Below are 12,503 nucleotides of genomic sequence, written 5' to 3'. Positions count from 1 at the left end.
GCACAAAGACATCACAGAATTGTCCCTCAGCTAATTATTAGATTTCTAGGCTTTTCTTCTATTACTGCACAGAAACTTTTTTGTTCCAATCTTCTTGATTGCAAGATGGTATACAGAGTCATGATCGTAAATGTCAGCATAAAATGAACATGACATGGTTAATTTAAAAAAATCCATAATTTTTATAATAATAATCAGTAAATATCGATCATGAAAAATAAATATGTTAAATGTTAGGTATTATCATTATTACTATTTCTTAGGTTTTTTTTTTGTATAAACAACTTTAGGCCAAATTCATCATTTGCATTTTATTGACTCCCATTCATTGACAGTTTTTGTATAAAGTTTGCACAAATAAAAAAAGATTTTTATTTTGGTATTCAGCCAATTTTGTGACGTTTTAGCAAAATGATGATTCAGGTGAAAGTATCTGTAAATCTTAAACCTTGACCACAGTAATAAGCATAAATAAACTTTTACATGTCAAAAATGATTTTAATATGGCACAAAGTATGAGAAGAATTTGAAGCAAATGAAAAACAAGCGAAAAACTAAAAATTAAACAAAAATGTGAAAATTCCATAATAAATTGGGACCGTTTGTTTCCAATGTTCCTTAATTTTAGTGAAACAAATGTCATAAAAAGTGCACACTAATATATTATAAACATATTGACAAAACAATCATGCAATAATTAATATATTATATATATATATAAATAAATACTATATATATATATATATATATATATATATATATATATATATAATAATTGTAACAATAATCATCGTCATACACTGTAAAAATTAGGCAAAAAAATTTAAATTCGATCTGTCAGAAAGATTTCACCCCCAGACTATGTAAATGCACATGTAGCTCTTTCAAACACGGTCCTGCAATCCATTAATCTCTTTACATGGTCAGTCCTTTTTTCCATTACTGAGAAATCAGTACTTGACTTATAAGGCCCCGTCTCACATAGCGAGATCGCTGCTGAGTCACAAGTTTTGTGACGCAACAGCGACCTCAGTAGCGATCTCGCTATGTGTGACACGTACCAGCGATCAGGCCCCTGCTGTGAGATCGCTGGTCGTGTCGGAATGGCCTGGACCTTTATTTGGTCGTTGAGGTCCCGCTGACATCGCTGAATCGGTGTGTGTGACACCGATCCAGCGATGTCTTCACTGGTAACCAGGGTAAACATCGGGTTACTAAGCGCAGGGCCGCGCTTAGTAACCCGATGTTTACCCTGGTTACCAGCGTAAATGTAAAAAAAAACAAACAGTACATACTCACCATCTGATGTCCGTCAGGTCCCTTGCCGTCTGCTTCCTGCTCTGACTGAGTGCCGTACAGTGAGAGCGCAGCACAGCAGTGACGTCACCGCTGCGCTCTGCTCTCACTGTACGGCCGGCAGTCAGTCAGAGCAGGAAGCAGACGGCAAGGGATCTGACGGACATCAGATGGTGAGTATGTACTGTTTGTTTTTTTTGGTAACCAGGGTAAACATCGGGTTACTAAGCGCGGCCCTGCGCTTAGTAACCCGATGTTTACCCTGGTTACCCGGGTGCTGCAGGGGGACTTCGGCATCGTTGAAGACAGTTTCAACGATGCCGAAGTCGTTCCCCTGATCATTGGTCGCTGGAGAGAGCTGTCTGTGTGACAGCTCCCCAGCGACCACACAACGACTTACCAACGATCACGGCCAGGTCGTATCGCTGGTCGTGATCGTTGGTAAATCGCTATGTGAGACGGGGCCTTTAGTTTACATATGAAGGTGAAGTGCTATTTGTAGACCTGAAGCCTTTATGACTCACTCGCAGACTCTATGTTGGGTGACTTCAAGAATAGGAGCTGTCATTCTAGCAAGAGGAAGCAGCCCTGGTCAGGGAATAGAGCTGGAGTGACAGAGGCTTCAGCTCTTGTTAAGAATGGTGGAATGCACTAAATAAAATATAATAGTAAAGGGTGTTCAGTGTTCACCACAAGGGGTCCACCGTGCAGAGATGTAAAACTGCAGCTAATGTGAACAATGGCGGAGAAGAGCAGTGAGTGATTGCTAGCTCTCACTGAGTTAGACATCGCTCAGTGAACAACACACGCTGTAGTGTCACTCGTACACAGTAATGGAGCAGATGGTCTGCAATAGAACTGAATCAATCGCACACAGTAACGAAATATATAATGCTAGACATGATCCCTGTTAACCTTACAGAGAATCAAAGTATTTATTCTTCACCATTGACTTCTAAAATACCTCTCATCTGCTTTTCTATGCATTTTTGCTTGGGGACAAGGCAACAAGTGCATTACTAAACCTTCTAGTATGCCTCCATTAGATCTGCCAACCTTCTCTTTGAAGCCACCTGTCAATCAGGCTGACATCAGCCATGATAAACCATTGACAGTCCAGAGCAGGAGACAAGAGACTCCTCTATCGATGGGACATCAAAGGAAGTAGAAAAAATGCTGGGTAGAGTGGTCATATGATCCCAATGAGCAGGAGAGGTTCACCACTGAATTATAAGGAAAAGATAAATAGACATTACTTGTACACATACTGCATATAATTATAAAATAGTTAAATATTGAAATAAAAATAAAAAACCCACAATATATACTCACCTAACACATAATCCCTGAAGCTCTTGTCTCCTGTAAAAATACAAAAATGAAAAAACACGATATACTTGCCTTAATAATACACAAATTGCATTTAAAGTTAAAAGGGAGATTGGAGATTCATATGTTAAAAAGTAACTTTTATTTATAAAGATTAAAATGCAAAAATAAAAAATAACAGAGCAATGTGCCTCACATAGAGGACAATTCAGGCTGCCAGAAATTAACACTCCATTCAAATACAGTATATAAAAGCTAAGTAGACCAAAATCACTTACTAGCAAGTAAGGTAAGATAACCTGCATATATGAAATAATGACAAGCCAAGAGAGCCTCAATAAAATGTCCAGTGCTTCATATGTAGCAGTATCCAACCTATAAGATCATTAGCTTAGTAGCTACCCCAAAATGAGGAATAAATGAAACAAATCACTCATATGCAAATTGCCTCTTCTAAGAAAAAGAGGACTTAACTCTATAGTGCCACCTATTGGAGGTAGCGATCCTACAAGTCACAATCAACCCTTTAACGAGTCGTGCAATATGACTTAGGATTAAAGCCAAATCAGTATCTCAATTCGCAGAAACGGTGTTTCGGGCTGTTGGCCCTCGTCAGTGCGAAGCATGAGAACTGATTTGGCTAGGTGAGAGGCTCTGGAGTGGGGTCGAGAAGAGGCAATTTGCATATTTAAATTCCCAGAGGAGCATTGCACGGCGAATAAGCCTCCTTACCTTGACAAGCCAGAGATGGTATGTCACTCTCCATAAGGAGAAACGTTACCCTTTAGACCACAAATCACTCAAAAACTCATTGAATTCATAGGGGTTTGGATAAGTTCGGCAAACTTTTGGGAGAACATCGGGAAGTTCATCAATCCAAGCCGAACTGAACTGTAGAAGGTTCGCTCATCTTTAATTAACACTGTAGGTGAGCAAACTTCTTCCTAAAACATTTGTCAATATCAAATTTGGCATGCACGTTGCACATTTGAATTCATGTTTGGAGTTCTGAGCATTTTCCTGAAAATTCACCACAGTTAGCTAAATGATCGAGTTTCCACGAATGCTTTTGTTAAGATTTTGGCTTGGATAGTGGTTCTGTAGGATGAGCAGGGGGACATGTTTGAAGAGGGGAGGGGTGGGGAGTGGTCAGAGTAGCTTCAGACTGTATTTATTTTTTAAACTTAATGTGCATAGATTCCAGCAGACAATCAGAGAGAAGAAACAATTCACAAAGTCCAGATACAAGGGCTTGTGTAATTGGCTGCCGAAAGTCAAATGTTCTTTTCCATAAAAAAGCAGCCGCTGTTTTTGCGTCATTTTGTCAGTGTCAGAATGCAGAGAGGCTGCTGCTGTAAGCAGTCAGATAGTTCTGATATATAGGATCCTGTGTGAAATCGACCTTCTTGCATCTAAATTGTTTGTGCAAATAGTGTGTTCCAGAGACCAGGCCACATTTCCACATTTAAGAATCTAAATAGTCTGTGCTAAAAGTGTGGTCCAGCAAGTTAACAACCGCCTGTACCATCAACCATATCTGCTGCTTTTTCCTTTTCTCTCTCTGTGGCAAGTGTTATCACACAGGTCTCTGGCTGCAGAAACTCCACTTGTTTACATCCTGTAGTCGGGGTAAGTGAGAGCCAGTCAGCTGTTATGGAAGTGGAGATGCCTGCAATTTTTGTTTTATTATGCACACCACATCTTTCTCAATCCACCATGACATCTCCACCTGCATGTGACTCACAATCAAGCAGTTTGACCTGTTTCCCCGACTCCACCGTCTCTCAGCACAGCAGCCAGCCCTCAGTTCTGCAGTTGTGTTAACATAAAATAATGTTTCCTCCTACATATACCAAAGCTAAGAGCATGAAGCCCTCCATCTCCAATAAGTTGGCCATGGAAATGCTGCCTTTCTGCCAGGTATATACAAATATTTTCCAAAACCTAATGGCGATCGCAGTTCCCCAGTACCAGATTGCCCAGTTGCCATTGCAACATCACTCGCTCATTGAAAATATCTATGTCTACCAGGTTGCATTTCACCACAGACACAGGATGAGCAAATATGGGCAGGGTTGTTACATCTGACTGGACACTGGGTGACTCTGGTGGCTGTGGGGGCAGGCATGAAAGGGGGTGCTCCACAAGTCTTGGTATCCCCAAGACTTGCGGAAAGAACCTCTATATTTAATATTTCATGCACTGGATCTGCCTTCTACATCTCCACTAGGGCTTCCACCTGCACCCTCAACCTCTCCCTAAATGAGACATGTGTTCCAGCAGTACAGAGAGAATCCTCCCATCTCCATACTGCATTCAGGGATGAACACAATGAGGCAGTGTTTAAATTAATATGCCTTTAATATCACTGTCAGGCAGTTCAAGAGATATGGACAGCTGTCCAGGACAATTTTGAGAAATGGCTGTCTCCACTTTACCTGGACCCAGGTAATGCCATGTGCAATAACGATGACAACCTGGTGGCAACTCTATCCCGGGGCAACCTCACATATGCCTTGAATGGCTCACATCCTCAACCTGGTGCTGTAGCAATTTCTACTTCATAATCCCAACCTGGATGTGTTGCCGCAAAAGGTATGGTCTCTGAGTGCTCACTTAAGCCGATCAAACCCCGCAGGTCATCGACTTGCATTGCAACAGAGGTGATTCGGCCTACCGGTTAACTATTTGACATGCAATGTATGATATATTAAAAAATCATTAGGTTAAAAATTAAAAATAATAATTGTAACTAAGAAAGTGACACAGCAAATAAACACTAATCTAGAAATAAATATTATCCTCAAGGTAATAAAACTGAACTCTCAGTGGCTTATAATACCATTGCTGCACTTCATCATCTACTGTATAAAAAGGATAAAGCTGCAGCATGAAGTCTGTAACATACAGACACAAAGAAATGTTGTCCATGTATAAAATATATGAAGAATAGAAATAACCTTGTCTCTAAGAACTGAAAGACTGAGGAAAATTAAACAGCCATGCAGTATCTAGATGCATATATCTATTGTAAGTATGTAACATTATATTTTACAGGCAGTCCCTCGACGGGGGTCTACGAACTAGATGGATTCTAAAATGTGTTCCTAACCAAAACAAAAACTAATGCTCACCTCCTCATTGTCCTCTCCAGCCACCCCTGCTCACGATAGCGGAAGGTAGAGAACCAAATGGCAGGAAACAAGCAGACAGCAGGCCATCTGGACAGGTGAAACATTAGGTGGGCATTAGTTTTTGTTTTCTTTTTACATTTGTAAATAGAAGATTTTCGTAAGTTGGATAATTGTAATACGGGGACTATGTAAATTTAAATTTAAATACATAAAGATCATAAAGATACATATATTGATATTTGCTCAGCAGAATAACAAAAATGCCCTCAGCAATGTATCATTAGGACAGGATTTGTTCTCTTATAAAATAACTAATTTGGTTTTGCTTTACTTTCAGTACTTTATTTTACAGAACATTTTTATGAATAAAGTAGAAATCACGAAGTAAGTATTTTTGTGGGAATTTACACAGTGCAGACTTGATATATGCTTACTCATTTTTGGGCTTGTTTTGATTAGCATCCTCATGTTTGGGATATTTGGATGGAGTTTGGATGGAGACATCTGTGAAGAGTAATTTTCACATCGTGCCATAGACTCTCAATCAGGTTTGGGTCATGGCTTTGACTGGACCATTCAAACACACATGAATATGCTTTGATCTAAACAATTCCATTTTAGCTCTGGCAAGATGTTTAGGGTCGGTGTGCTGCTGGAAGGTGAGCCTATGCATCAGTCTCAAGTCTTTTGATCCCTCTAACAGGTTTTCCTTCAAGATTGCCCTGTATTAAGCTCCATATATCTTCCCATTAATTCTGACCAGCTTTCCCTGCTGAGGAAAATCCCCCACACACCATGATGCTGCTACCACCATGTGTGACGGTGGGAATGGTGTTTTCATGGTGATTTGCAGCATGTTAAGTTTTGAATATAGCCCAAAAAGTTCTACGTTGGAGCAGAGCACAATCTTACACATGTTGACTTTGTCCCCTACCTCGATTTTTGAAAACTGCAAACAGGACTTCTTATGGCTTGCTTTAAAAAATCTCGTTCTTCTTGCCACTCTTTCACAACAGTCACATTTGAGGGGTATGCAACTAATAATTGTCCTGTGGACAGATTCCTCCTCCTGAACTGTGGATCCCTGCAGCTCCTCCAGAGTCACCATGGACCTCTAAGCTGCATCTCTAATTAGTGCTCTCCTTTCTTGGGATGTCAGCTTTGGTGGATGGCCATGTCATGGTAGGTTTGCAGTTGTGCCATAATCCTTCAATTTTTGGATGACAAATTGAACAATGTCCATTGAGATGTTCATAACTTGGGCTAAATTTATAACCTAACTCTGCTTTACTCCTCTCCACAACTTTATCCCTGACCTGTCTCATGTTTTCCTTGGTTTTCACAATGTTCTGTGATTCGTAATGTTCTTACACAAACCTCTGAGGCCTTCACAGAAAAGCTGTAGTTAAACTGAGAGAAAAAATTACACAAAGGTGGACTCAATTTACTTATATGACTTCTGGAGGCAATTGGTCACTCAAAAATTGATCTAGGGCTATCGGATTAGAGGAGGCTGAATAAATATTTACATCACAATTTTTTTATTTTTTAAAAATATTTAGAAACCCTAGTATCATTTCCTTTACACTACACAAATACTTGCTTATTTATGTTGGTATCACATACAATCCCAATTAAATACATTGAAGTTTGCGGGTGTAATATGAAAAAATGGAAAAATGTTCACAGGGTATGGATACTTTTTCAATGCACTGCATGTGGTCTTCAGCAGGCCCTCAGATGCCATTGTAACAAACCAATTAACTGCAATGAAGAGGAAATGGGCAGTGAAACCTGATAGGTGCGAGCCTGGCAATGGCATCATGTAAATGCAGCTGCTAGAGACTGACAACAGCATTTATATAGTATAACTGCAGCGATCAGAGCATGCTCCGGTTACTGCAGTTACAGGTAGAGGCTGCCATTAGTCTACGAAGCAGCCCTCAGATCCTGATATAGCTTCTTACTTTCCTAAGTGACCTGTAAAAAAATGTAAAGCATAGATCCTTAGGTAGCTAATAGTGATGAGCGAATATACTCGTTACTCGAGATTTCCTGAGCATGCTCGGGGGTCCTCCGAGTATTTGTAAGTACTCGGAGTTTTAGTTTTCTTTGCCTCAGCTGCATGATTTATATCTGTTAGCCAGCTTAAGTACACGTGGGGATTCCCTAGCAACCAGGCAAGCCCCACATGTACTTATGCTGGCTAACAGATGTAAATCATTCAGCTGCGGTGATGAAAACTAAATCTCCGAGTACTTACAAATACTCAGAGGACACCCAAGCGTGCTCAGGAAATCTTGACTAACGAGTATATTCGCTCATCACTAGTAGATAACCATACACATTAATACATTTTTTGGAAAAAAAATCCTCATAGTAGAATCAATAGATCTGGAAGAAAGCGAGATTCCAGCAAAAGGCTGTTTAAAAACACTTTTATTGCAATATATTAAAATCCATGTAGAAAAACAATATTTAGTCATTGCCTTATAAAGGATCATTTTGCTGGAATCTTGATTTCTTCTGGATTTTGCAGGACGACGAGTCTCTGTGCATTTAGTATCATTATCCTACAGGTGACCTGAGGTTCCTATTCCATAAATAGATCTGCCCTTATAAACTTGTAATCTAAGTTCTTACAGGTGACCTGAGGTTCCTATTCCGTAAATAGATCTGTCCTTATAAAATTATAATCTAAGTTCTTACAGGTGACCTGAGGTTCCTATTCCATAAATAGATCTGTCCTTATAAACTTGTAATCTAAGTTCTTACAGGTGACCAGAGGTTCCTATTCCATACATAGAGCTGTCCTCATAAACTTGTCATCTAAATTCTTACAGGTGACATGAGGTTCCTATTCCATACATAGAGCTGTCCTTATAAACTTGTAATCTAAGTTCTTACAGGTGACCTGAGGTTCCTATTCCATAAATAGATCTGTCCTTATAAAATTATAATCTAAGTTCTTACAGGTGACCTGAGGTTCCTATTCCATAAATAGATCTGTCCTTATAAACTTGTAATCTAAGTTCTTACAGGTAACCAGAGGTTCCTATTCCATACATAGAGCTGTCCTTATAAACTTGTAATCTAAGTTCTTACAGGTGACCTGAGGTTCCTATTCCATGAATAGATCTGTCCTTATAAACTTGTAATCTAAGTTCTTACAGGTGACCAGAGGTTCTTATTCCATACATAGAGCTGTCCTTATAAACTTATAATCTAAGTTACAAATATTAGGAAGGAAAAATTGCACGGACCGGAGTTTGCTTATTACAATTCTTAGCAAAGGTTTTAAGAGAGACTGTGGTGGAAGTATAGACTTGTAATGTTCACTGAAAATATTCTTTGTTGACTATAAATCAAATCATTAAAGTGCATTTTCTTCCCTTTTATATTTCGATTAAAACTGTAACCTCTGGTGCAACTCATTACTGTGAGAATTTATCACCATTATCAAGACATTTATTGTGACATCTACTTTTCTGACCACAATAAAAATTATTGTCATCATAATCATCGTAGTCGTCATCAGCATGACAATGGAGTATAACATCACCATCGTGACTGAAATAATTCTTTTGGGTTTTCAAAATTTTCAAAGTGTAAAGAAAGTTTTCTTCTTTTTGATGCTTCTGACCTATTGTTTCACTGTATGTGGAAACCTCCTGATCATTCTGGTGGTGTCCTCCAGCCAATCGCTCCACTCTCCAATGTACTTCTTCCTCACACAACTCTCCTTCTCAGATATTCTACTCTCCACCACCATCATTCCTAACCTGCTCCATATTGTGCTCTTTGAAGGAAGTTCTGTCTCTTTTACTGGATGTTTGACTCAATTTTATTGTTTCTTTGCTACAGAATCAATAGAATGTCTTCTGCTGACTGTGATGTCCTACGACCGGTATCAGGCCATCTGTCACCCACTACACTACACCTCAGTCATCACAGCTAGATTTTGCGTAACAAGTATTTTTCTTTCTTGTTTTTTTGTATTTCTTGTAATATTGACTATTTCAGTCACAATGAGTCATTTACTATTCTGTGGACCAAACATCATTGACCATTTCTTCTGTGACTTTGACCCAATACTTGCACTTTCCTGCTCAGACACTTTTATAGTGAAGATGGAAAGTCAGCTAATAGCTGTTCTTTTAGTTATTTGCCCATTCATGGTTATAATAATTTCATATGTATCTATAATTATCACCATATTGAAGATCCCCTCTGTGACCGGGAGGCGGAAGACCTTCTCCACCTGCAGCTCCCACCTGGCTGTGGTGTCCTTGTATTATGGGTCACTTATTAGTATCTATTTATTGCCAAATATGAACAATGCAAAGAAAGTTCTCTCCCTTTTCTACAATGTTGTAACTCCTCTAATTAACCCCATGATATACAGCTTGAGGAATAAAGATATTAAGAAGGCCTTAGTGAAGAAACTACGTCAAATGCACAATAAATTCCACAAATGATAGTCAATCAAGTCCTCAACTCAATTTGCTTAACTCCTTCACGACTTTTTTCCTTTTTTGCACTTTCATTTTTTGCTCCCCTTTTTCCCAGAGTATAGTTTCTATATTATAATAGATTATGGCTGCACACATCTGTGCTAAAATAAGGAAGTTTGAAATATAAGGAATAGGAATAGCATAACGGCTTATGAACTTTATGAACAAACATGAGATTTTAGCACAAGATTTGGCCAAATATTGTGAGCCCATTCACCAACGACAAGGTAATCTCAGATTGAATGGGTAACTACACTGACTGCCTGGTGTGAACACTTACCTATGGTCTCTGAGCTACTGCCCAATGTGAACACATGCTTGTGGCTAATGACATGATAAAGCCTTCTTAGGGCTGTCCCACACGTCCAGATAATTCCGGTACCGGAATAAATCGGTACCGGAGTTATCCGTGTCCGTGTGCCTGGGAACTCACGGAGGCCATACCTGCGGCACACGTGTGCCGCCCGTATGGCGAGTGGGTACCACACGGAGCGTGTGGTACCCACTCTGCATGGTGCTGAAGCTGCTGAAGCTGCGATTCATATCCTCTCTGCAGTAACGTTTGCTGCAGAGAAAATATGAAGAATAGTGTTAAAAATAAAGATTTAGGTGTCCGCCGCCCCCCCACCCCCTGTGCGCCCCCCCACCCCCTGTGCGCCCCCCCGCTGGTCAGAAAATACTTACCCAGGTCCCCCGTCGGCTGTCGCTCCTTCTTGGTCTTGCCGCGGCTTCTCCTGCATGCGGTCACGTGGGCCCGATCATTTACAGTCATGAATATGTGGCTCCACCTCCATAGGGGCGGAGCCGACTATTCATGATTGTAATTGATCGGCCCCACGTGACCGCATACAGTAGGAGGCGCGGCCAGACCAGGAAGGAGCGTGTAAGTATTTTCTGACCAGCGGGGGGGCGCACAGGGGGTGGGGGGGCGGCGGACACCTAAATCTTTATTTTTAACACTATTCTTCATATTTTCTCTATAGCAAACGCTGCTACAGGGAAGATATGAATACCGGCTTCAGCACCATGTGGGGGGGACAGCGCTTACTGTAGCGCTGTCTCCGGCACGCACACGGACCCCAGACGGAGAATGTCCGTGTGAGGTCCGTGTTTTACGCGGACCCATTGACTCTATTGGGTCCGTGTAAAACGTGCGCTCCCACGAACACTGACATGTCTCCGTGTTTGGCACACGGAGACACGGTCCGCACACGGTCCGCAAAAAATCAATGACATCTGAACAGATGCATTGATTTTTATGGGTCTACGTGTGTCAGTGTCTCCGGTACGTGAGGAAACTGTCACCTCACGTACCGGAGCCACTGACGTGTGAAACCGGCCTTATATAGGGAGGCTCAGAACCAATAGTGTTAAGATGTAATTAAAAATCACAGGTATGGTGAAGGGCGGGACGTTCAAGTCAGAAAATAGTATATAGTAAAAATAAGTAAACTGACTGAAAAATATATATAATAATTATAAATGCTGGTGCATAGCCAAAAAAATACATACATAATAATAGATTATGGCTGCACACATCTGTGCTAAAATAAGGAAGTTTGAAATATAAGGAATAGGAATAGCATAACGGCTTATGAACTTTATGAACAAACATGTTTGTTCATAAAGTTCATAAGCCGTTATGCTATTCCTATTCCTTATATTTCAAACTTCCTTATTTTAGCACAGATGTGTGCAGCCATAATCTATTATTATGTATGTATTTTTTTGGCTATGCACCAGCATTTATAATTATTATATATATTGTTCAGTCAGTTTACTTATTTTTACTATATACTATTTTCTGATCTCATGTTTGTTCATAAAGTTCATAAGCCGTTATGCTATTCCTATTCCTTATATTTCAAACTTCCTTATTTTAGCACAGATGTGCGCAGCCATAATCTATTATTATGTATGTATTTTTTGGGCTATGCACCAGCATTTATAATTATTATATATATTGTTCAGTCAGTTTACTTATTTTTACTATATACTATTTTCTGATCTCATGTTTGTTCATAAAGTTCATAAGCCGTTATGCTATTCCTATTCCTTATATTTCAAACTTCCTTATTTTAGCACAGATGTGTGCAGCCATAATCTATTATTATGTATGTATTTTTTTGGCTATGCACCAGCATTTATAATTATTATATATATTGTTCAGTCAGTTTACTTATTTTAGTTTCTATATTATTCTTTTAATGTGACCATATGAGGTCTTGGT

The 12,503-nt window shown here is 39.7% G+C and overlaps 1 protein-coding gene across 1 annotated transcript; it reads left to right on the top strand.

Moving 5' to 3' along the window:
* Positions 1–9,298: 9,298 nt before the first annotated feature.
* On the top strand, positions 9,299–10,237 carry LOC143774677 (olfactory receptor 1468-like). Its single transcript, XM_077262428.1, has one exon. It carries the CDS (start codon positions 9,299–9,301, stop codon positions 10,235–10,237), a length of 939 nt encoding a protein of 312 aa, XP_077118543.1.
* Positions 10,238–12,503: the final 2,266 nt, after the last annotated feature.

This window comes from Ranitomeya variabilis, chromosome 5, assembly GCF_051348905.1.
Source record: "Ranitomeya variabilis isolate aRanVar5 chromosome 5, aRanVar5.hap1, whole genome shotgun sequence".
NCBI classification, from domain to species: domain Eukaryota; kingdom Metazoa; phylum Chordata; class Amphibia; order Anura; family Dendrobatidae; genus Ranitomeya; species Ranitomeya variabilis.
This window is presented reverse-complemented; position numbering and strand designations above follow the sequence as displayed.